This window comes from Xiphophorus maculatus, chromosome 4 (assembly GCF_002775205.1).
Source record: "Xiphophorus maculatus strain JP 163 A chromosome 4, X_maculatus-5.0-male, whole genome shotgun sequence".
Taxonomy (NCBI): domain Eukaryota; kingdom Metazoa; phylum Chordata; class Actinopteri; order Cyprinodontiformes; family Poeciliidae; genus Xiphophorus; species Xiphophorus maculatus.
The window spans coordinates 23614653-23640504 of record NC_036446.1 but is presented as its reverse complement, the minus strand read 5'-3'; the positions used below and the strand labels follow the sequence as shown (position 1 = coordinate 23640504).

Sequence of the window (25852 nt, the reverse complement as noted above, 5' to 3'; positions counted from 1 at the left end):
ACACCGACTCAGCTATTTATCTGAGCTACGAAACGACGAGGCAGCACAGGTGGTCAAATTTTCCCTAAGCTTTGTTACTGACTATACTTGGCAACTCTGTAAGATGTTCATTTTGTTCATCTGATAAAGACAGGCTGTGGAAAGTGATTAATATTGTTGAAATTATTATGTAAAATCAAATCAACATGCAGCTGTTTACATACAACGAATATACTAAGGCTTTCAGACAAACACTGTCTGATGATTTGAACCTTTTTTTATTAAAAAAAGAAAGAAAAACGATTGAACTCATCACACGTAGCTATAGCAACACAGGCCTGTGCCAACTACAGGCTATGGTATCTGTGCGTAATACTTAGAAATATTCTGCACAGATATCAAAACCAGAAACCGCATTCTTTTAAATTCTTCCTTCCTGTTTTGTTTTGCTGTGTCTGTTCTGGCACGTCTGTCATTTTGTGCAACACCTGCCAAACCAGTTTGACCGGGGAAAAAAACATTTCTGTTACTCAGTCGCACACATTAGTTATGACAGCAAATTACCGTCTGCTAATCAATTCTCCTAAACTTTGTCTGTCTTACAACATTATTAAGGTGATTCTTGCAAGGTGAGGGAAGAAAACAAACATTTCTGTTACAATTATGGAGAGCATTAAGCAGCAACCCCCTGCTCACAATTCTCAAAGTTGAATATCTTCACCAATTGAATGAGAGAGAAACGTGAAAAGGAATAATATGTTCTCCTGCTTTCGACCATTTCGTGGAAACGAGGCTTCTTTAACGAGGATTCCTGACAAAATATCCTGCTGGATGTCTGGACAAGCAGAAACCTGCGCGGTGGGCGGGACAAAAGAGTCACCTACAGAGCAGGCTGTGTAGTGATTGGCCGAGAAAGCCGTCAATCAACTCGGGGCAGCAGACGCACCCATCGGGCTCATCACTGTCGAGAGTCTTCAGGTTTCGATGTAAATGAAAGCCTGGGCGATCGGCTGCCCGCTTTTCTTATTTGGTTGAAGAAAATAGAGCCGCGAGTTTGGTTTGATTAAATTACCACCTTTGCCATGGAGAGGAGAACTTCTACACTGGCCCTGCTTTGTGTGGGTGAGTATTTGTCAATGAGAATTTGCTTGTTTCCTTGTGTTGGCTAAAGACCACACCTGTTTGCGCACATCCAGGATCAACGTTCTGAAGAAGGAAAAAAAAGACAACCTAGGCCCCGTTCTCTTATTAAACTGTACTCTTTTTTTTTTACTTAAATTTCTTCTTCCTCTAACAGTTTTACGAAAAACATTGTGTCAAGTAGCAGCTCTAAGAATCAACACTGTCCATTTTAAAACGCAAGGCCCAGCAGACCATATTCAAAACCTTTGGCCTTAACATGCAAGGTTTTACTTTAACAGCGATGGTTAATATTCAAAAAACATTTTTGTTAAATGGTTTAACAAATACGTTTGGCATTATTGACAAATGTATTTAATTTCGCTATGGGATCAATGAAGCATTTTGGAATTTGAATAAAATTTTTGATATGAGCATTTTTGTCGATCGTTTTAGAAAAGTGGTTTATTACACGCTCTTATGATGACTCGTTCCTTCTTTTAAAGAGATTCAGTTGGCTCTAGAGGCCTTTATTTGACATTTGACAGACAGGAAGGCGGGTAGACTTACAACGATGGCGACCGGGATAGTGACTGGTGACATCACCAAGGACTAAGGCCTCTGCACTAAAAGTCGCGCCACTGCCGCGTGCTTCTATTTTTTTTTTAACTTTAAATAATTTAAAGCAAATCAACACGAAAAATAAATGTTTGATTAAAATTGTGAGTTGGTGTTTTTGTGAACTCAGAAGCACTGCTGAGTCCTAATGATGAGCTTCAGCGTTGAGCATTGTTGCTGTTTATTCAACAATATATGATCACATGATCATGGAAATGACCGCCGTTTTAATTTATTACAGTGTGGTCAGTTGCTGCTGCCATCCAGGTTGACATCCCCAAAGATCAGTATGAGTTTGCCAGAGGAGACAACGTCACACTGCCCTGCACATTTACAAGCGCTCTACCCAGTCCAAAACTGATCGTTATCACATGGTCTGCTGGTGAAGTAAGTATCTCTATGTGTGTTTTTCATTTGAATCAATCGACATATTTCTCTAATGCTGTGATTCTCAACAGGCCGAGGTTCTGATCTACTATCATCCCAATGGAGACATAGACAATCAATTAGAAGGCCGGGCGTCTCTGGATGTAAATGTTAATGGTGGAACTGGGAAAGCTGACCTTAACCTTTACTCTGTCACATCGGCAGACAACAACAAATATAAGTGTCATATAAATATCCCCAAAGACGACAAAGGCAAAAATACTGACACAGCAACATTGACTGTTCTAGGTAATTCTTAATTTGCATTCTGAGATATTGTGTAGCTGCACATGTTTTATCTGATTGTAAGTAACAGTGTTTTTATTATTATTCTTTTTAATAGTCCCAATGTACCATGCGCGGGAATTTTTTAATTTTTTTTTAATTGTCTTTAAGAAAAGATTTCTCAAAGACAAATAATATCACTCTCTTTATCCTTTTAATTTTTTCAAGTGGCTCCATCTACACCCATCTGCAAGATTCAGGGTACAGCAACGTACGGCCAAAACATCAACCTCACCTGTGTTTCTGAGGAAGGGTCTCCTCCTCCAACTTACAAGTGGAACAGTTATGATGTCCTAAACAATCCTCGCGCTAATGACCCCAGAACCACTGATAGTAAGTATTTAGGACACACAGAAGCTACAAAAACACAAAGGAGAGTAAACCTCTGCAAAACAATTGTGGAACTGATAAAGACAAAAAGAAACGAGACAAAATTGGTTTGATGTTTAACTTTTGCCAATAGTATTTTTTTTTCTTGTGAAATGATCACTGTAAACAGACAGTTCAGTGAGAATTTGGACAATCAGGGTGAAATCAATTAAAGTTTAAATGTACTCATCCTGAAAGGTTTGCAGCAACATGCAGCGATCCAGAATTACGTACTGTGTTGAAAACTTTTAGTTAATGAAAGTAACAAATGGAAGAAAAATGCAAACAGTTTTCAATTATATCTTATGACAACTGTTTAACACTGCTGGCAATGAAATCTACTTATGAGCTAGTACTTTGATATGCGGTAGAGCAATAAAATGAGATTGATCCTTGGTTAATTTTTTAATTAGGTATCTGTTTGCAGCTCTCATAGACACAGATAAGGAACCATTACACTCCTCTGCATCAATGCACTATTGGTTTATTACAGTATTGAAGGTTGATTGCAACAGATGTCGTCATTCCAGATTTTTAGAAGTAATACTGCATGTTTCTATGATGTAGTGCAGCCTTACATATAAGAATACATCATTATTTGTTTTGTTTGTGATTGTCTTTCAGAGGGAGGCGTCCTGTCTCTGTACAACATCACCAAAGAGACCTCTGGATTCTACATCTGCACCTCACAAAACAAGATTCGCTCAGCTTCCTGCAACCTCACACTCTCAGTCTTACCACGTAATATATGACCTTCTAACAGATCTGATCATCAAAATAATTAATTCTGCTATTCGTTGTTGTCTCAACTCATCTTCTCTGATTTATGCAGCAACCATGAACATCGCTGCAACTGCAGCAATCATTGGAGTAGTCATTGTAGCTTTGGTCATACTGATCATTATTATCTACTGCTGTTGCTGCCGAAAGAAGGACAACGAGAAGGAGAATTATGCCCTGGCACCGTAATGTTTTTTTATTATTATTATTATTATTCATCATTATTATTATTATTATTATTATTATTATTATTATTATTATTTCTCACGCGCTCTAGCTCTAAACGAAACATGCTAGTTATAAAACAATGCAAATCCAAAATGATGGACAAGATTCTCAACTGTCCCGGACTGAGGCTGCGATTTGTTTGAGGTTGAATATGTGAGCTGCTCACATCGGGGCTTTCAAGTTTACAAGAAAATCAGGTTATAACTAAAAAGATATTTTGACAGGAAATATTTGTACATTTTGATGATGAATTAACTGTGGCAAAAATGGAGAATATTGAAAGAAATTCTAATTTCTTACAGGAAGAGTACGTTACAATCTTTTAGTTTGCCTGGCATCTGCCTTCTTATGTTATTCCGCTTGATTCTCATCTCCCTTCAGCTTTCTGGTCTTTCTGCCATTGAAGTTGATTTCTCTGGTAGACTTTCAATCAAACCAATCAGTAAGCAGAAGAAGTAGTTGTGGACAATAAGGTCGATTTTCCGTGCTGTTTTAGAATTGTAGTACGTGTTTAGTTTGCAAATGGCAGAGGAGGAAGTGAACAAAGCTATTCAGTTCATGTTGGTCACGCTTCCAAATATTGAATTAACATTAACAGCCATCTAGTTCAGCTCAGCATGTCTCTCTTAGCAGTGAGGGATAGTTTTTTACAGTGCAGGCAATTTCTGGTAAGCTTCAAGGCCCCCACATACTCGGGCGTACTGAGCACATTCCATGAACCGCGCTGACTGTCCGCGGACGCTTGGGTCTTCATACTCACGCGTACTGATTACCTAAAATTCTCTCGTGACAAATTCCTTTATTTCACACAATCCTAATGAGTACAAGCAAGTTTGATGAACTATTTGGGCTGTGATTGGGTAAAATTTAAAAGCTGTACAATTTAAATCCTGCTCTCTGGAGTCAACGGTTCCAGAAAACAGTCGGTTCTCAGTAGCAAACCCTCTGTACAAAGCACAGCCTGGCTAGCAATAAGTATAACTTTATACATTTCCCAGTGATTATTATAAACCTTTTTGCCTTCACAACCAGATGGTATGTTTACTGTCCATTTGTATCTCAGATATTTTTTAAGGTTTTACAAAATTGCAAGGATACATTTGCTACTTTTTTCTTCAAATGTACAACCAGCTTTGTCTAGCTCATCTTTTTGTGGACTGTCAATGGAGCTTATCCCCTCACCCTAATTGTCTGTCTGTTGTCTCAATTCCAGAGTTGGTGACGAAGAGTCTGTTCGAAAAGGGGAGGGTAGCAAAGGTATTGAAGAGAAGAGCAGACAATATGATGATACCAGTGTGACCAAAGCAGCTAATCCACGTGATAACTACGAGGAGAGGAGTGAACGCAACTACGACCGCCGAAGCGACTATGACGACCGGCGCAGCGACTATAACGACCGCCGCAAAGACTACGATGACCGACGCAGCGACTACGATGACCGACGCAGCGACTACGATGACCGACGCAGCGACTACAATGATAGGCGCAGCGACTATAACGACCGGCGCAGTGACTACGATGACCGTCGCAGCAAACCCAGTGACCGCAATGAGCGCTATGATGGTGACCGCCGCTATGATGATGACCGCCGCTATGATGATGACCGCCGCTATGATGATCGCAGAGACCCCCGCTATGAAGATGACCGCAACAGACCTTAGAGAAGCTGGACTAGAATGACGAGGGTAATCCAGCTAATGTGTGTTAAATCACAGATTTGTTTAACAGTTTTACATGTTTTTGGTTTTTTTAACCCAAATGCAAAAGTTATTCCCCATTGGAATTTTTCCTGAGATTTTAAAACATGATATTGACTCTTTTGATTGTTCAGTTATCAATTATACGAGAAGAGGAAATAGACCAGAACATCTTGTTGCCATATACGAACGAAGTGTTTTCCAATCTGTTTTGAGATGATTGCTGAGCTCATTATACGAGTTACTACTCAGTGCAACGCTGGTGAAAAGCATTGTGCTATAAAAAGGCACTATGTACCTTCAAAATGCATAATACTGCCCCTTTAAATGCAGCCAAATATTAGTTACATTTGTATGCAAAATCCAGATAATAAACACTTCAGGAGGTGGACAACATTTCACATATCCACCACACAAAATATATATTTTTAGGATTCCTGCATATTATTTAAAGTGCCGAACAACTTCCTCATATGTGTCGAGCTAATTATAGTAAATGGTAGGCTTCACGGGATTTTATGTCAAATATCAGGTGTACTTTGAAAAATTATCCTCCTTAGAAGTGAAAATGTAAATATTTTAAGTATATAAGACTGTTTCAGTTTTTACATTCAGTTACATTTTAAGTTGTTTTTGTTGGATCACATTCCAGTCAGAGATTTTGTTTTGTACAAATACAAAGGCTGTTATGAAATGGTGCCAAATGTGTGGAAGGTGATCTATGCAATTAGATTAGTTGGTATTTTAGCGTGTTTTTCTTTTTTGAATACTTTTTCATTTTATTTTTTTTTATAGTGCCTTTAAACATCTGCTTCTGCTGGGTATAAAAGCTGTAGTTATTTAAAAGACTGCCTCCTCGGCAGAGATGAAGTCTTTTATCTTGGTGCTTTTTTTATGCTTACTTGGTTTATTTTGCACAAGGCTAATAGTGTATCACTGCATATAAATGTATTAATTCAACCATCTAATTTTCTTTTTTTTAACCATAATATCATTAAAATGGAGCTTTCTCTTATGCTGGTCGTTGGTCTAATAATGCTCGTCCTGTTTTCTTTCTGTTACAGTAAACCTTGATTACAAATAAAACTCAATGTACAAAAATAATTTCAATCTGAATGTGTGATGTACATTTTTAAATGCACCGTGCTGTTCTGTTTTGCTGTTTACATTTATTAAAGATTTCTCTTGAAAAATCCAAGTTGTTTGTTCCACAGGATAAGCAGGACATTTTAAAATCCTGACACTAAAGGGCGACATAGAGCATTCTTTCAATATTTCTTGCTGCAGAATCCACAAGGATTTAGAGGAGCTGCTTGATCCGAACCCGCAGCTCTGGGAGCTTCACTGCACTGAACCCCATTGAAAACCTCATTGTTATTCCTCCAAATACTGATTTCCGAACTCTCCCTGAGCTAAAACATTAGTGTTGTTGTTTCTAAATGAATATGAACTTGCTTTCTTTGCATTGGTTGAGGTCTGCACGCACTGCATCCTTTTTGTTATTTTGTCCATTTGTCATTTTCTGTAAGTAAATATTAAATATTTGCTTGGAACTTCAGAGACGTTGTCAGTAGTTCATTGTGAAAATAATGTTCATTTTACTCAAACATAAATCTAGATAAAGTCAAATCAGAAAACTGATCATTTCAGCTGTGTCTTAATTATTTTTTCCAGAGTTGTATATTATCCATTTTGCATCTGCTTTCAAAATTCAAAGCTGAATTTTCTGAATTTCAAAAGGAATCTCTAGAATGTTTTTGTAGACAATCTGTTGTCTAAAGAGAATGCTTAAAACAAACTGCTAATACATGCATAAAAAGTAAGTGGTTTGTAAACAACCAAATGTGCAAAGTAAAAAATGTGTTATTTATTTTTTGCAGATATTTATGTATATTTAGTATGAACTTTGCCATTGAATCAAAAATGGATATAAACAAATTATATATTGACAGAACAAATTAAGCGTTAAACGATAAATAGCGAGAAATTTAGCTAACCAGTTTTAATTGTTTAGTTTTTTAACGGTTTTTTTTTTGTTTGTTTGTTTTGTTTTGTTTTGCTCCCCCTCTCCTCCCCCCCTGGCTAGAAGTCCATATCATAATTTCAAGTTCATTTTGCAGACTTTTCTACACATGTTTAACTTCTATATAGTGCGTTTATTGATTCGGTTATTTACCCACGTTGTCAGGATTCAATCTAGGCATTTTCACATCTCTCCGTCTCTCCCAACATCTTTTGTTTGCACTGGGGGAGCGTCCTGACGCCTCACTTGGTGCACCAAGATGCCTCTTATTTACTGAGGAAAAAAGATTTTCACAATTTCAAAATAAAATTAAGGTTGTTTTTTTTTTTTGTTCGTTTGCTTTTTGTTTTTTACACTCAAGTATTTTTGCTCAATCTGCGGAATGTGCAGGTTGAGCTTTATCTTCAAATTAAAGTAAAACAGATTCAAATCAGAAAGAGAAAGTGTGCTGCAGGCTAGTCCTAAACGACCCATGTTAAGGAAAATTTTGAAATCCCACAATTTGATCTTTATATTTAAAGCCTAAAGCGACACGAGTACTTATTATTTTCCATAGCAAATGATTAGCTACATTTTAACCAAGTGGTTTATTTTTTTTTTTCTGTCTGCGTCAGTGATCACTTTATTATGAAAGGTCGCAAGTGGGAAAGTGTTCAGCTTCTCCGAGCTTGACTGATGTCCTCTTGGGCGCTGTAGTCCCGTTATAAACTGTCTCCGAGATCCTGAACCATCATCCCGGGATGAGACGGAGGAGGAAATAAAACAAAGTTTTTATCCTTCAATTTTCACAATATTTACCACGAGGATCTGGAAGCTGGTTTCCACCGAAATGTGGCGGATTTTCATCCTTTTTCTGGCAGGTAGGCTGAGCAGAAAGGTAGGGAAAAAGTGATCCAGCCTGCGGAAAGACTGCCAAAGACAGGTTTTAGTTAAGGGAGGTTTGGGGCCAGTTTCGCTGTGCTTTTCATTTGCCAAGACTGTTTGTTTCGGATTAAGTCATGTGTGAATGAGTCGGGTTAGAAGCTTTGGGGGTTGGGGATCAAAGTTGTTGTTTTTTCAGATAGGCTACATTTTATCTGGATTTTTCGGAGAAAGGAGCTGACCTCTGCTTGTTTGGAGGAAATATGTGACAGCACTCTAAAAATACACTAAACATGTGACCAAGTATGAACAGAACTTTATAGAAAGGATTAAAAAGTAGTAATCATCAAATTATAGAAATTAAATTAGAAAAGTATGGGAATACTTGTGATGTAATCTTCATACGTTTTCTTGCTTATAGTGACAACATTCGGAAACTGACAATAGCAATCAAAAACTTTAAATCTGCGTTTTCCTTCTGTCTTTAGTTTATTTTCTGCGCAAAAATATACCTTCTCTATTTATGGGTTTATATCATTATAGATCTGAAAGAGATTAGTCTTCCCTTAATATTTTGGGGCCAAATAAAGTTAAAGGGAAAAAAAGTGCAACATAAAAAGCAAACAGCAGTTTAACTAATTTCTTCAACTCATATTGATTATTGAATCAATTTGTTTAAATCTTTTTGAAGTGAGACAGGTTTGATCCAATGCAGCAAAAAACACACTCAGTGTTTCCTCACAAGACCTTAATACGAACATCCAAAACACTCCCTGTCCTCCTTTGCTGAAAACTAGTAAATGCAGGATAGTACCACAACTCTGAGCTAAAGATTTTAGATGCTCAGCGTTTATCATTTATATAACTTGATAAGAGAATCAATGTTTTATCTGTTTTATCAGGTTATTTTTCATTTTAAGAACAGAGTGTGCCTGGTGTTCCCTTGTAATGACATGATGTAATTAAGACTAAATGATATAAGAACCCCCACCTGTTTAAACTACCTGTTTGAGCCAGGCAGTTTATATCGTCACTTGCAGCAGTTTGATTCCCGAATGAAAAATCCAACCGTAAATGACATGTGGTTTCGTTGCAATTATTCAACTAAATAGAGTTTATTCTCCTTTTCTATTAATATTTTTTACCACCTCCTTGTGAGATGGATTTTCTTCTTTACACAACCTATCTAGATCTTTCATAGCCTTAGGTTATAAGGTAAGATAAGAGAGTAAATGTAACTGATTCTTTAAATTGTGATAATGTGAGAGAAAACACACTATCACCTACTGTATGTCAGATTGCCTCAGGCGATCTGTTTTCACACACCTCCTCTCATTTCAGCCCACAGTCATTTTTAATGGTAGGGATCATTTTGCCCCCTGTAGCCTATATTTCACAAATCAAAATATTCGCAGAACAGCAGGCACAGATGTTTCTGGGTGTGTATGCCTTATTGGTCCTTTTTCTTTTTTTTCCTCACATTATTGCTTCACTGTAGTTCCTAGCATTTTTAGCATAGTCTCCATGTTATGCTGTGAGTCGAAGCTGTCAGAAGCTGCAAAGTGACCAGCAGGGCAGCAAAGCTCTGTTGGGTTTCTGCGAACACAAGCAGCTCAAACAGTTGCAACAACTATTAGTCAAAATGTGTCCTGATTTATGCATTTCTTACTTCCAATGAGCAACATTTTCCTGTACTCACTTTAAGCATTTTGAGTCATAATTTTCTGGGTTTTCTTTGGGCTTTTGTTGCCTTTTTATTCATCTTTTTGCTGTCCAGATACATTAGAGATAATGTTGTTTTTATTCTGAACTCTGACTTAAAGATCATTGTGGGAACTAAGCACAAACGTTATTATAAATTCACTGTCATTAAAGCAATTATTACAACTTAATCCAAAGACATTTGAAAGACCATCAAAAAAACTGAAACACTATTAATAATTACTAGAAGATGTGAGTTCTTAGCACCGTAGTATATTTTCCAGCTGATTTACTAGTTTGCTAGTGATTATGCTTTACGCTCCATTAACATACAATCACGTTATTCTTTTTACCATCCCAGCTTCCTCAGGCTACCAACCTATATATTTTTTCTTCCCTTACAGGTATCATCCCTCCTCCATGCTCAGGCCTCCATGTGGTGGTGAGAGATGAGAAGAGGTACGCTACTCTGTTCCAGTCAGTGGTTCTGCCTTGCCACTACACCAGTGTTTCCACTCAGTCTGCTATGGTGAAATGGATCTACAAGTCGTACTGCCGGGACCGCACGAGGGACTCGTTCAGCTTCCCCGACAGCTTGAGCGGCGGCCTGGGCGGAGGCGGGCTGCAGAGTGGAAGCAGAGGGGTCGGCGGAGGCTACGAGGCGGGCTCCGCTGCGAGCCACCTCGACTGCTCCGACAACAGGAGGACCGTCAGGACCGTGGCCTCCATATCCGGATCCTCGGTCACGCTCTCAGAGTACTACAAGAACAGAGATGTTACCATCATCAACAGTAAGACATTCCCCCTTCTGCCGATTTCTGTCATCGAAACCATCCTCTCATTCCTTGATCACCTGGTGATGGTCATTGTTGCTGCCTGGTGATGTTTCAGCTGTGGATGCAAACTCTCGATGTAAACATGCCATTCCACTGCCCTTAGTTTTCCCTTTGTGTCGCTGTATTGCCATCATGTCCTTCAAAGACTAACTATGGGACAGACTGTTCTTATGCATGTGCGTCTGAAAAGACTCATTGAGCAAAGAGAGGTAGGCTTGTTTGCTGGCCTTAGATTTACGGAGCTCTAACTCTCTTCTTGAGCCAGGATTTTTGGACAAAAGAAAAGGCTTTCACACTGTCTCTCCATTCATCTTGACCTCTGGTTTGTTCCCTCTGATGTATTTCTGTGTCCAAGTTTTATTTTTTTCCCCCCTCAACATCACACTCTTTTCTTTGTCCCACTCCACCTCCTGTCTTACTTTTCAGAGTAGCGATGTTGTAAACTGGCAAACCTAACCCCCCCCCCAAATAAAAAAAACATAAAATCCTTTGTTGCCTTTGGAGACGTCCAGTCATCCATACCCATGTAATCCTACTCAGGGTCGCAGGGAGGCTGGAGTCTGGAGTCTCTCTCAGTGGGCTCTGGGCAGGTCGGGTGCTCTGGTAATCACATGGCTAACAAGCTCAACACTTCACGGTTCATACACACGGCTCAGAAGATACAGTCATACATTAGCTAAAAAAGTTAATCCACAAACCCAAAGGCGATGTAGACACTCAGATTTTATAAGTGAATCGGAGACTGGTCCCAGCTTGTCTTTCCTTGGCCAACAGGAAAAGGAAGGGAATTCTACAAAGTGTTTCCTGTCTGAAGTATTTATGCATGTGACCCTCTTACAATAGAGTTGGAGACCCAGGATTGTCAGCAAGCCAATGATATTTCAGCTCTATAAATCACATTTTAATCACACAAATTAAATCTAACCGCCCCTCTAGAACTGGGAAATACTTGTTGAATTGCTGTGTTCGTGTTCAGTTCACAGGAATAATTACTTTTGCAGAAGTAACTTTCTTTATAACTACTTTTCTCTCACCGCCATTTTAGTTGTAATCTGTAAAACTGCACAAACGTTTTAAACCATTCTTTATTTCTTTTGGACTTGTTACCTCATGAAATCTTTAAAGTGGTATTTGTCAGTAATTTTTCAAGTTTCCTGATCCTCTTTGCGCCTGTCTAAGAGAAGAAGCTGTGGATACTCTGCTTCACAATGAGGTTATCAGACCAATGATGGGCGAAGCGAAAAGTATCAGGAGAAGCATCAGGGTTAAAAAATTTTTAAAAAGTCTGAATTACATGAACTTTTCCCCTATTTTTCACTCTGCCCAGATCAATCTCACTCTAAATAAGAAAGTTTTATTTCTTATTTAGAAATAATAACCTAGATAGAACATCATCTTCCGTTAATGCAATATATAATACAAGTATTAATGGACGACTCAAAATATTCTCCCATTTCTGAAACGGTTGAAGAAACATTGAATTATACGCTAAGTAAATGTTGACCAAATAGAAGAATTCTCTTTTTTCCATTAAAGTGTTTTGGCGCAGGGTTTACCTGGTGATTATTTCACCCTTTCAACATATCATGTCTTTGTCATTTTGGTTACTTTGTATTTTTCCGAGTACAAATTGATACTGACCGGTTCTGTTCATGCATCATGAGGTTTTGACCATCAGTTGATTTACCATATTCTACTCTAAGGAACTACAGTTATATGATTAAACATTGACCAGGGAGAAATCACTTTATTTAGTTATTTTGGTTGATATGAGGTCATAATCGGTAAAAGTTACAAAGTTGTTTTAAATGATAATCAGAATCAAAATATATAGGAATAACATAATAATATACTGTATATAATAATATAAAGTTAATAATAATATATGACTGAGTTACAATACAAGTAGGATACAAGTATTTTAATGACCAATTTTTCTCCCTGATTCATGAAAATATACATGCTGAGTGCGATAATCCCAGCAGTCACTTTATAACATATTTCCAGAACAATCAAACTTTTTTGTTGTTGGGTTTAGAATAAGTCCTTCAGGGTGCAAATGAAACTAAAAATTAATTTAAAAACGCTTCATTCCAGACTAATCCAGAACGCACTTATTTTAGAGGATGTTTGTTAAAAAAAAAAGAGTCGGTGCCTTTAAATTGTGTCTTCATTTTTCATGCAGCAGCAGATCTGCGTATAGGAGAGGTCCAGTGGGGAGACAGCGGTGTGTACTTCTGCCAAGTGACTATAGCTGATGACATAGAAGGGCAGAATGAAGCTTCGGTGGAGCTGCTGGTTCTTGGTGAGATATTTCTGCTTTCCTATTGCTTCTTTCATCACGTTGTGATGCAACGAATTTCAACAACAAATAGGAACGTGTGATCTATAAAAAAAAATTATTTGTAAATATTGTCAGGTAATCCATAATTGTTAAATCAACTTGACATACCGGTTGGAACAGTGTCACCGATTCAATAGATGCTTTTACCGGCACTAGACTTTTGGATTTTATTCTCTGTGACCGCTTTGACAGTCATTTTCAAAATGCTTTTTATTGCAGATTTTCAAGTGGCATACTGTTTACTGTGAAACAAACTTTTATGCTGGACTTTTCTTTATAACAAAACTTTTAAAATGAGCCACTCATTGAGGGGCTGAAGAATAAGGAGTTCTTCCTTCATTTGAAACTACAAGAACTGCATTCAGTTTCTACCAAAATGCAGTTTCGATCAAACAAACTTCAACATTTAAAATTAATATGCCAAGTGTGTGTGTGTGTGTGTGTGTTTTGTGTGTGTTCAGTAGCAAACATTATCACAAAGACTGCCAAGAAACATTTTTGGACCGTTTGGTGCCTTCAGCTTCCAGAGGCTGAACTTTTATTTGGTTGGTATTCGACAGACTCACAGGACGCAGCTCCTGCAGCTTTCTCTAAGCTGCGGGAATGTTCTCCACTGTGATAAAGATGAGGTAGCGTAATACTAAAAGCACAAGAAGAAGATAGTCTTGCTATGTTGTTGGGTGTTGAGCTAAATCCGCAATAGCCCCCAAAATATGTGCATTTCCTGACCTTCTGCACCATGTGAGGCGCTTGTTGTGTTCCCATAACAACAGCGGAGGCCACGCTCGGGGTGTCTTTTGTCTTTACAGCAAATCGCCTCACGGAAAAGAAGGCAGGGAAGATTTAATGATGCAGAGAAAGCAGAGCAGAGCACAGCGTCACAATAGACACTTGACTGGTACTTTACAGAGCTATATCAAGTAAGGCCCAATATCCAAAAACTATGAATACTGTACAAAATTAGCTGTTTAATATGGTCTCTTTGGTTAAACCAGTTAAAAGCTGGTTAAAATTGCATCAAGGTTGAAAGATACCGGATTCATTTTCTTCTAAAACCATCCAGTTCCTCCCATTATCCACCTTTTATTTTTATCCACGTAGCTCACGTCTATTCTATGCTTCTTCTTGAAACGGAGAGAAGGAAGGGAAGCGGTACATGAACATCACCATGTGCGGGGCACAAAAACAATCTAAAGCTCCGTGGAAGTCAATTTTAGAGAATCACCAGGTTTCAGTCAGTCCAAGTGCGCATGACCAAGAAAAAAAATACAAAACAACAGGTTAAAAAAAACAAAACTGAAATATACAAAACTATAAAAGGACAAATTGTAATTGTTCAACTGAAAAACAAATTGTTCAAATCCAGCAAAGACCAGTTTTAGCCTGCCAGAGATATTAAGTGAGGTATGTGCACTGTCAGCTGGAGTCAGGCTACGATCAGCTTGCATGTTGTTTCTGCTGCCCTCTTTTCTGGCACAGCAAATATTCATTTCGTCCTTTCTGCCAATACTCACACCCTCAGCTGTTAAATACCAGGTTCTGTTTGCATCTCAGACATTTGCCGGGAGGTTTCACTTCTCACAAAGCTGCAGTTTGCTTCCCTGGACACATGACATGCACTTTGTAACCAAATTTCTTTTTAAAGTGCCTCTAATATTCCATATTGTACCTCAGCTGATGCCTCTAATGTTGTGGTAGAAGAACATTTTAAGGAATAACCTACAGGTCAGCCAGTCACATGTACAAGTTTTAAATTTCAACATCAAAAGGTACATTATTTACAGAAAATAAACTCATTATTTGTTCATTATGCACTATTTTGCACCAGTAAAACTACTCTGTGACATGTATGAAAAACTATGTAAAACTTTCACACACACACACACACACACACACACACACACACACACACACACACACACACACACACACACACACACACACAAATAAAACGTCTCATAGCAATGCATGATTAATGACATACTGTGTATCACCTCTCCCATCTCCAAAATACTGTTTGACTTAGTATGTTGTTGAACAATTTTTAGCACCAATAAATTCAGGCAGTTGTCTTTTGAATAACTTTGTCAAACTTGCAAACTTCATTGCGGAGGAGCTTTGACCAACTCTTTGCAATTTTGCAATCAAAAACACAAAGACTTAAAATTATTATGGTTACATACAAAGTGTATTCACACCTGATGAGATGACTGTTGGTCAGACTTGGGGAAATCCTACCTTTTCATGCATATTGGTCACTTTTAGACAGCTATCTAAAAGCCATTTTCTTGTGCTTCTTGTGGATTTTTATGTTATAAATGCACACAGACCACTGAAATGGACACTAATGCATCATAAAAATCAACTACTGGCCATCAGCTGAAAATGTCCCTGTCCCTCCTTCTCCTGTAGACGACTCTTGCAGGTAAAAAAATATTGTGATCATCAGATAATCCCTCAAGAACAGTATTGCTGGTGTATTTTTCAAATGACAACTTTGAATATGGAGAAAATTACAATTGATCACCTAAAAAAGTAAAATAAAAACATTTTTACAAAAAAAAATTCCTACTTTTTTTCTATGCCTTAAGAAAATAAAAAAAAATGTGAAAAAAATCCTGACACAAAGGATCATAATTTATGCCTGAAAGGTTAAGAAAATGTTTTTGCTGCCTGTTGAGAACTGAAGAAATGTTCATATCTGGGATGTCTACAGTTCTTCCTTTCTCATGGGTCCTGCCTGTTTATCTTCATGGGAATAATTTTGAGTTTCAGTCTGTGCTACTATCAGACAGATGACATTTTAAGACCTTTAAAATCAGAAACGACGTGCTGATTGCTCTCATCAGCAGCTCTGATATATCGGTTTTCTGAAACCAGACAAAACATGCCCTACTTTTCATTCCTTGACCTGTCAGCTCTCTCTCTCTCCCTCTTTCTTCCCGTTTTGCTGTGTTTATGCTTTATTGGCATGCTTGCATACTTCCACCTAATTACACCAATCACTTGATTTGATTCACTCCATCCGCTCTCCTCTGCTCTGGTCACCTTTGCTCTGTCTCTCTCCAGGTTTCTCAGGTGTGCCTGAAGATCTCCTGCCTGACATTGATTTGAAGATTATGCCAGGTACAGTCGGGGCATAATGTCTTCTACTCTTTATCTGCTGTCTTTCGTTCATGCTAACCCTTCTGGCTTTAAACCGCATCTTGGCTTCTTCTGGCTTTGTCTGATAACAGACAAAGGACAATTTCTAGATCGTCTGCTAAATTAAAATCAAAAGTTAGTTTGCAGATGGCTGACATCATATCGGTTACTTTTTATCTTAGTTTTCCCAAAACATCTTGTAATCAGGTTTACAAATGGGCCACAAAAATAAAATAAATAATTGTCCACACTTAAGCATGCTCATCATGTGCAATGTTCTATTTTCTTGATATTTTTTTTATGGATAACACAACAGATTTTTTTTGTGTGAATTAGCTCCAAGGACACTTTAACAGAGCCAGTTTCTAGATAACAGGCTGGTCCACACCCATCAAATAATGAGCTGGCCGTTGCTCCCACCAAGATGAGCAGTGCTGGAAAACAGTTATTATGGTCATTACAGTTATTTATGGCTCGGGTTAGCATGTCATCCCACTGCGTTTGGTTTAAAGGTCTGTAAAAATGCAGCAGCTAGAAAAGGAGGGGGAGTTTGGCTTTATGTCACACATGTTTATGATCGACGAACCGAAGGAACGGTGTTGAAATACTCCCAATGTGACGTGATCTGACTCTGAGGCTGGATGGTTAGAAGTTGCTTATTTCAGCTGCAGGCGTTGTGTCGATGAGTGTTATCTGCAGTGACTCACGCACAGGTTTCTGTGGGGGCTAAAAACGCTTAAGCGAGATCGTGTGTTGGCGTAGGCGTCCCGGTGACTGTAAATCAGATCACATTACGAGTTATTTATCTGAAACGTCCACAGATCTTCAGTGTCGTAGAGAGCAGCATAAACTGCCCTTTTCCTTCCTGCAGCAGAAGCAGGCTTCCTGTCAGTGTGTGTTCGGCAGCCGTGACCGCTGGCTGTTTACGAGACAGCGAGAGAATGCCGAGCGGAACATAACATTGTTGAAGGTTTCCTTATCTTCCCTCTCCTTCCCTTTTTTTTGTGTAGTCTCCGAGGACGGAGGCAGCAGATGTGGTCTATCGGCTGCACTGATTGCACGCATCATGTCTGTGCTGTTACACTCAGAAAATATTGAGCAAAATGACCTCTTTTTTTTGTCATTTGTTCGAATTTCTAAAGAAGGTAGAAAAAGACTTACATTTCTGCAAGTTGGTTATTCCTCTGTTTGTCTGTAAAACGTTTACCTCTTGTTTCTGTCACAGACAATGTGATGATAGTTGGTTTGGTCACATTTTAAATCTAGCGTTCTTTCCTTGCAGATCTCTCGTTCCATATGTTCATTAAAACACTTAACTGATTTGATACGAAGGTTTTAAAACAATGTTATCACTCTGCTGCCATTTAGTTGTCTCATCTAAAGTGACACAGTTCTCTCTCAGCTTGACAGCAGCTATTTTGCTCATGAAAATTAAAAGTAAGATGGTGTTGATTGCTGACACAAATCATGTGACTCAAACATTATTTATAAATTGCAATAAAATGTAGCAGCCACGGTGTTGGTAGCACTACGGTGTTGTGTGGTGCTGGGATTCATGTGTGTGTTGCAGCACAGGTTTGCAACATTTATCCATTGTGGTCACACGACTGAGAGGTGGGAAGTATATTTGGCGGGTCACCAGCCAGTGTTGCTTTATAATCTAACAAATTAGTCAGTTGATTTAAAAGAGTAATCCTCATTTTGCTGATGTTTATATGGAGCGAGGCTGTCAAAGAACAGTTGCGCTGAGGATGTACATAAAAATAAAACGTCTGATCCCTGGACAGAAGTGCAAAAGTTCAAGCTGGTAGTGAAAACAAAAAACAAAAAGAGTTGTTTTATTGAATATAACTAAGTTATCAAGTTTTCCCTGTTAAGCATTTACACATCTGCCCAAACTCGACAAGGTTGTAAACCGCCATGTTAGATGACAACGTGGCATCCTCTAGAAAAAATACTAGAGCAGAATCAGGTCCTGATTCTTAAGCAGATATTATGACAAGCATGTATTTGTCTGTGTGTCCCTGCAGAGTGGGCGTTTGTGGTGGCCGTGGTGCTCGGCAGCGTGTTGTTCCTGCTCCTGGTTGGAGTTTGCTGGTGTCAGTGCTGTCCCCACTCCTGCTGCTGCTACGTCAGCTGCTGGTGCTGCCCCGACACGTGCTGCTGCCCCCGACACCGTGAGCATAAACACACACTCGGACTGGGACGCAATTCATGCCAAGATTATTGATGCCGACTAAAAAAAAAAAAAGACTTCTTTCTTATTTTGGAAGTGAGTATAATTGTTTCTTTTTTAGTGTATGAAGCTGGTAAAGGCATAAAGACTGGCACCTCCACCCCTCAGACACCAGCCTACCCTCCATACTTTGTGTCTGGACTTCCAGCCATGATCCCCATCGCCCCGCCCTCCCTGGTGGACAAGGTGTCTACTGTCCCCCCCTCAGATGGGACTCTAGTGGCAGCAGGTGAGGTGTTACCTTTATCTTTTCTTCCTATGAGAAACAGATTATTGGTTCGAGACTCAATATGAACTGAAAAGTATTTAGAAAAGATCTGATTTGGAAAAGAAGTGATTGCTTAAATATTGTTGGATGCATCTCTGTTAATATTAATCAGCCAAATCTTATTGACTACTGTAAAATCGTATGTTGAAATTCAAAAATATGCCTCAGATTAAGAATTTTCTTGGCTGCTGAATTAAGCGCCATAATGAGAAATGAACCAATTGCAGTTTGATTCACAAGTTCCTATATCTAATTTTTGCAAATCCCACACTTTCTGTTCATTCTGACAAAGTGTGGATTATGTGACATTACACATAATCCACACTTTCAGTCTTTATTAGTAAAAACTGTCTTATCAAAATGTGCCATTAGTGAAGCAAAATTACACTTTGAATCTGCTGATTCTCCACCAAACAGTCCCATCAATAACTGGTCTGACTCTGGTCACCTCGACACCAGTCAGTGGAGCAGTTTCAGGTTGTATTTGTGGCATAAATCAAAACAAAATATACAAATTCACTGGAACTAGGATTTCCACAGTGTTTCCCTTTTTGTTGCAGACAGTTTGCGGAAGTAGCAGATTCTGGTGACAGTGCCAGCTCGTTGTAAACGAACCAAAGGCCACATTCGGCATCACTCATGCTTGCTAAGTACCGCTGTCTGAAAGTAGTCGCTTACAATTGTGACTGTTGCAGTATCTCCGATGCCCATGCAAGCAGTAGGGATTCCCTACCGCGTACCTTCATCACAGGATCAAAACTCTCTCAGGGTGCTGCAGTATGTAGAGAAACAGCTGGCTCACTTCAACCCTTCTGGGTCCAACAGCAAACAGTGTAAGCTCAGTAAACCCACTCTGCAGCTTTGCTACTCAGGCCTGCTGGTGCTATCTGCTTGTGGCATAGTTTCATTTAGGATTCCTATTTTCCTCAGCCTGTCGCAGCATGCCTCTCCGCTCTCAAATGTTCTGCCTGTTGGATTTTTTGTTGTGCACATGTGTAAATGTAGCAGATGAGCATGCCAGCCTCTCTGATTGGTTTTACACAAATCTTACTCACAACCTCTGGTCATTTTTCTTCCAGACTTTTGACTTTCTTAGACTCCTGTACGCTCTTTTGCAAAGATTCTTTTTAATGATTCCTTTTATTATAATATTTAATTAATTCTTTTTAAATCTATCCAGCCTGTAATCAGTCAGAGTTGAGCTCCCTCCACGAAGGAGACACCAACTTCCACCAAACTTTCAGGAATGTCCAGAAAAAAGCTCTGCCCGCAATCCCTGATCAAGACTCCTCCCCAGAACCACACGGTTACCGTGAGAACCGCAGTCCAGACCTGCAGCGCCACCGTAGGAACCCCTCATCGCCTCATCGCTACCGTCACGACCCTGAGTCAGACCACCTCGACAGCCAGGATGAGCCTCTGCTTCCACGGCGATACAGTGACGACCCGCCGTCTTCCTCTCAATCGCACAGGATTACCCGAAGTCAGAGGCAACAGAACTCGAGTGATGAAGACAAGCATGACAGGTGAAGGAAACATGTGAATCCTGGGGTGGCTTTATTGTTAAAAACAAGAACGCAGTAACCTTCTGTGACATTTTGTAGGTGGAACCCTCGTTCAGAACATCTGCAGAGGAAGACGTATCACTCTTCAGGACGGACCGTCTCTCTGGATGAACTGGAGGAGTTTGCTACTACCTACAAGAAGAGAGGAGGCAGAGGAGCAGAACGGAGAGAAGAAGAAATGGTGGAGTATGAGATGGAGGTGCTGGAGTATGGTGGATATCCCTCCCATCGCAAGGGTCCTCCTCAGCATTATTACAGCAATGGGGATGAGCTTGACGACAACAGTGAGCATGAAGGGCATACCAGAGCAAGCCATAAAAGCAAACACAACATAAGCCCTCTACCTTCTCCCAAAAAGAGGGGGAACACACAGGAAAGGGAGAGGGTCGAGCCACCTCCCCCCAAAATGGATCCACCATCGAATTCCTCTCAGGAAAGGGACTACGATGCCACTTTCCTGAACAGCCTGTTGGAACGTAAAGCGAAGCTGCGAGGATTTTCCCACGGGAGAAACGGGACCCGGGCTGAGGAAGATTTAGATTGGCCCTCAATAAGGAGCGGCAAAAAAACCAGCAGAGAGTCCAGTCGCCACTGCAGCCACTCTCCCAGTAACAGGCCAGAGGCGGACTCGCCGTCTCCATCCAACTCAGAGAGAACCAGAACTGAAAGGCCGTCTCCGCGGCCGCTCCACGCAAACGCCCGCTCCCCTCCGCCTCTTCATCTCCTGCCCGCTCACAGAGAGGAGCACAGGGACAAGTCCAGGAAAGTGGTGAGGAACATCAGATACAGTTGAGGTTCCTGTTTGAATTGTGAGCCAGAAATGCTTAGCTTCAAAACTACGAGTAAAACATGTTTAAGGCATAATGGTTGAGGATTGTAAGAAAGTATTATTGGTATAAACTTTAATGCATTTATTCATTCCTGTGAAAGTGTGAAGAAAGTGCCTCGATTTGAAAGTCAGTTTACTTTATGGTGCCAATAGAGATTCAGTTCACACATAAGATAATTTCACCATGTGAGACAAAATATTGGCTTATGGAGTCAATATCTCAAACTAGTAGATTATCTTTCAGATGACAGACAAGGCTACTTTTGATGACCTATTTCTTTACTTTTGGACCCAGCATACTTAAGTCAGACATTTTATTATTATTATTATTATTATTATTATTATTATTATTATTATTATTATTATTATTATTATTTATCTGTAAAGCTGATGTTTGGTATCCCCTCTTAATTCACTGTAAAGTTGCTTTCATATTCTGCTACTGGCAGCAAAAACTGCAAAGATTTCAGTTCTGCATCTTGAGGTAGATTGTTGGTCTTTGCACAGTGATCTTGTCTTTTCTAAATATTCTTTTTTTTGTTTTTTGTTTTTTATCGAGCCAAAGGTTTGTTATCATATGTCCCTGCTTAGAGAGAGGTCCTCCTATCTCACCAGAGAAAAGCAGCTTGTGTTCGCTGCTGTTTTGAAGGAATATCCCTGGAATTATGACTGTATGTGCAGAAAACAAAAGCAAACTAAGCAATGATGCAAATGTCTTCCAGTTTATGACCTACTGATAATTAGATGGATTGCACCATTGTAAAATGTCTGTGTAATTATGAGTATCCTTCAAATTTAATATTCCTGTCTACTCTAGTTAAGGTACCGACCCACTTCACAGAACCTCACGTAAAAAAAATTAAAAAAAATTTAAAATCCCTAAAAGTTTGATTTTGTGTCAGAAAAGCAAAGCTACATTTCTATAAATTAAGTGCCCTCCTGTGTTGAGTTCTGCTCATGTGAATCATCAAACTCACCACATATAAAATAAAATAAAAACTCACTTCAAGGGCTGAAAAGGTCCAACCAAAACTCTGTGATGCGTTGGCAGCTTTTTCATTGCATCAAAGGTCACAAAATCAGCTACTTCCCCACATAAAGGTGTTGTTTTTGCTGTAGGTGCTTGTCTGTTGTGCCAGATTTGACAGATTTCTGCTTTAACAACCTTTTTTTTTCTTTTTTACTATTTGATTTCTTATTTAGCTGACAAAATGCCCTGCAGTTGAACGTGTGCTGAACACGAATCTTTGACGCTAAAAGTCGAGAAATCTGTGAAGGTTTTTACTCTTTTATCTCTCCGCTGATTCTGTGTTGGGTGGGGGCGATAGGTGTGTTGAAAACCCACAGTAAGTTTTGTTGTTGTACCTTTGACAGGTCAGGTTCAGATGCTACCAGAATGAAAACTAGGTAGAATACTCTGTTCTGTATCCAACTTCTCTCCATAACATTTATAACCGGTTGTTTACTCACAGTCATACCTGGGGCAGAGTGGTGTTCAACCTCAACCAACCTTCCTGTTTCTGGCCTTAAAATAAATCGTCATTAACAAAAACTATGTGCAGAACAGTTGAAGAGCAGTTTGTCCCAGGTCCTCCGTCACCATATTAACCTCACGTCACTGCTTTAATGTTTGCTCTCGCCGTTTCTCCGCTCAACATTCACTTTTGTGTCGTCCTCACCAGAGCACGCTTCTCAGCCGAGACTCTCTTATCGTCTGACCGACTCGAAGCCAAAGACAGTGAAGGAGCGGAGCCGAGTGAGAGTGCAACCGTGAAACTCCACACGAGGAGCAAGTTGCCAGCTGGAAAACGGTGACGGAGCAGAGTCTTTGAGTCTGAGTTTATCAACCTATGTGCAGCTGCAAAGGACAGCTGCCTGGGAGGACCGTAAGAACAGCTGAATCAGTAAAGATACAGGGTGACAGTAACTCTGTGATATCACTGAGCGATGAAGTCACCCGCTGTGTCATGCATATCTCTGCCGGACTAGCACTAATGTCGGCGGGACGTGTGGCCTGGGCTGCTCCTCTCAGTGGGAGGCAGTCCGTCTCCTCTTCGTCACTTTAGGAAAGCGCTGCAGCAGATACTTGCTAACTCTTCAAGCACAATGAATGCATTCATTTCTATCTAATGAGACATGGGAGTAGAAGAGCCCACCAGTGGAACAGATAAAAATGACAACACGCTCATTGTAAACAACACCCCCCGCCCTCCCACCCCACCCCTTCACACCCTGCCACTGCATCAGAAAACAATGTGCATGATGTCACTTATTAACATTTAACAACTAAAGCACTTAGGTTTGAAAGAGATATTTGACAGATACTTATTTTTGAAAGTTGAAAGTTGTGACAAACATCAGCAACATTATAAATGTTTTATTAATAATGAAGATTGAAATGAAATTCGTTTACAGCACTGGGCAAATCTCTCATTTCTTTGTATTTTCCTTTAAAGGAGCCAAACATCATCTCAAAGTATTACAGCATCTTTCTGTTGCTCCGTACGACTGAAGTCCAGGTTTTCAGCTACTTTTTATTATTTACTATCCTAACAAGGAAATGTGTACCATGTCAGTAAAGGCATTTTTTGACCTAAACCTGAGGAAAATTGCATAATTCATCTTCACAAAATCCAAGATCCATTAATAAAAATTTAATAAAATAATCACTGTATCCAAAAATAACATTACCCTGAGCATAGTTAAGTAACAATAATGAGTTATAAGCAGCTAATATCCAAATAAAAGCTGAAAACTCTTTGTTAAACAAGTTAGTTGTTTCCCTGGGAAGCACAATATGAAGAAAAAACAGGTTTGCATCGTGCTGTGCCTTATCTACTAACCCATATCTTAGGCTTGACTTTACATTGAAGTGAAAATAGAAGAAGTGACTGGATATGTAATATTTTTCTGACACAGCTGTTATAATATTACACAAAAACATAAATCATTTCAAGTTAAAATGCTGACTGTGCTCTTAGGATTTCTGTGCTTTACAGTGCTCTAATGTTTTTTAGAATAGGAATTTTTCTGTGTATTAAAATGTCTTAATGGGATAAAGCAGAAGCAAAAGGTCAAATGATTTCATTGAAAGAAAAAATATATTTAAACTAACTTGGCCCTCTTTGAAAAATTTGTTCAACCACTTTGGAAAGGTTTTGATTGTGAATGAGCCGTTAAAGTCACGGTACAAGTCACAACACTAATGTTTGGTCGTCACACCTTCCAGAAGTCAGAAGATGCTTCTGCCTTGAAAATCTCCCATGGAAGCTATTTTTGAATAATGAATCATGAACAGACTCCTTAAACTGAAACGTTCTGGATTCTTTCATGGCCTCCTGAACGAGTCATTGATTCGTTCTTGGAGGATATTTGTAGGCCGGCCGCTTCAGGGAAGAATCACCACGGTACTGTGTTTTCTCAATTTGTGGATAATGGCCCTCACTTTGGTTAATTGGTTTCCAAACACAACAAAATTGGTTTGTAACCCTTTTACAGACAAACAGAGGTCAAGAATTTTGTTTTTCATCTATTCCAAATTTTTCTTTTCGATTGGGAGATGACATGTTCATGTTGACTTTTCCTGTGTTTTGTGATTTTGTACGTCCCGCACTTTTCAGCTCTAGGTTTGACAATTGAAATTAAACGTAGCTTTTCATACTTCATATTTTCAGTTTCGTACCGACTGCTGCGTGTCTGTGTGTGCTTTTTGATTACAGAGAGAGAGAGATGACTCTTTACTTTTCTGAAAAAAGAAACAGTATGTGATTGAGTGTGACTCATGTCCTTTGTCCATTGTTGTCATCATGGAGCGTCTGTTGTGACTATGCAGCTGTGTGTAAAGTCACACACCATTCTGCCAGTTCAAGTGCAAATATTTGCCTGGATTTTTCATTACTAATTCATCAATATTATATTTTGTTTCAAATATGTCATTTCATGACATGTATGTCATGTCATATATTACGTATGTATGTCATATATACATATGACATATATGTCATGAAATTAATTGGGTTTTTTTCAAATAAACAAAAATATAAACCTCTGGCTTTGCAGTACCATTAAAAATGTACCTCTTGTCAAGGTGTGCTAAAAACCATTGAATGCCCTGATTAGCGAGGATTGAAGACCCAAATGCAGTGGAGTGACACAACAAGAATTTTAATCACAAAATAACAGAAATATTTAAAGAACTCAGGGAAACACCAGGCAGACAGCAAAAGGTACACACCACATTAAATCATCGTTGTTTTTGTACAAAATCACCAATAATTACTCACATGTTAATATTTACTAAATATATTCAAATCTTTAGTACATGTTTTACTATTTACAAAACAGCAAAATATTTAGTAAATAGTAAATATTTAGTAAATATTCACTATTTACATAGTAAATATTTAGACTGTTACTATTTACTATTCGACTTACCGAATAGTAAATAGTAACTATTTAGTAAATAGTAATGATTTAGTTAAAATGTGAACTAAATTATTTTTATAATTAATGTTATTTTTTTGACTGGAGTTGATTGGAGAACT

General features: G+C 39.0%; 2 protein-coding genes across 4 annotated transcripts; both read left to right on the top strand.

Annotated features, from left to right (window-relative positions):
- The first annotated feature begins 899 nt into the window (after positions 1–899).
- LOC102217418 (cell surface A33 antigen) lies at positions 900–6695 on the top strand. The gene is made up of 7 exons (XM_023331738.1): positions 900–1101; positions 1958–2103; positions 2175–2391; positions 2596–2760; positions 3421–3537; positions 3629–3761; positions 5018–6695. Exons 1-7 carry the CDS (start codon positions 1062–1064, stop codon positions 5463–5465), a joined length of 1266 nt encoding a protein of 421 aa, XP_023187506.1. The 5' UTR covers positions 900–1061; the 3' UTR covers positions 5466–6695.
- Positions 6696–8218: 1523 nt separating this feature from the next.
- LOC102217163 (immunoglobulin-like domain-containing receptor 2) lies at positions 8219–24986 on the top strand. 3 transcript variants are annotated; one of them, XM_014469029.2, is made up of 10 exons: positions 8219–8384; positions 10491–10877; positions 13108–13227; positions 16336–16392; positions 18441–18587; positions 18708–18875; positions 19610–19747; positions 20095–20440; positions 20519–21248; positions 22991–24986. In XM_014469029.2, the coding sequence occupies exons 1-10, from the start codon at positions 8354–8356 to the stop codon at positions 23024–23026; spliced, it is 2160 nt and encodes a 719-aa protein (XP_014324515.1). In that variant the 5' UTR covers positions 8219–8353; the 3' UTR covers positions 23027–24986. The 3 variants fall into 3 exon arrangements, with proteins under 3 accessions (XP_014324515.1, XP_023188425.1, XP_023188427.1); XM_023332657.1 differs by lacking the exon at positions 16336–16392; XM_023332659.1 differs by lacking the exon at positions 19610–19747.
- The last annotated feature ends 866 nt before the right edge of the window (positions 24987–25852 follow it).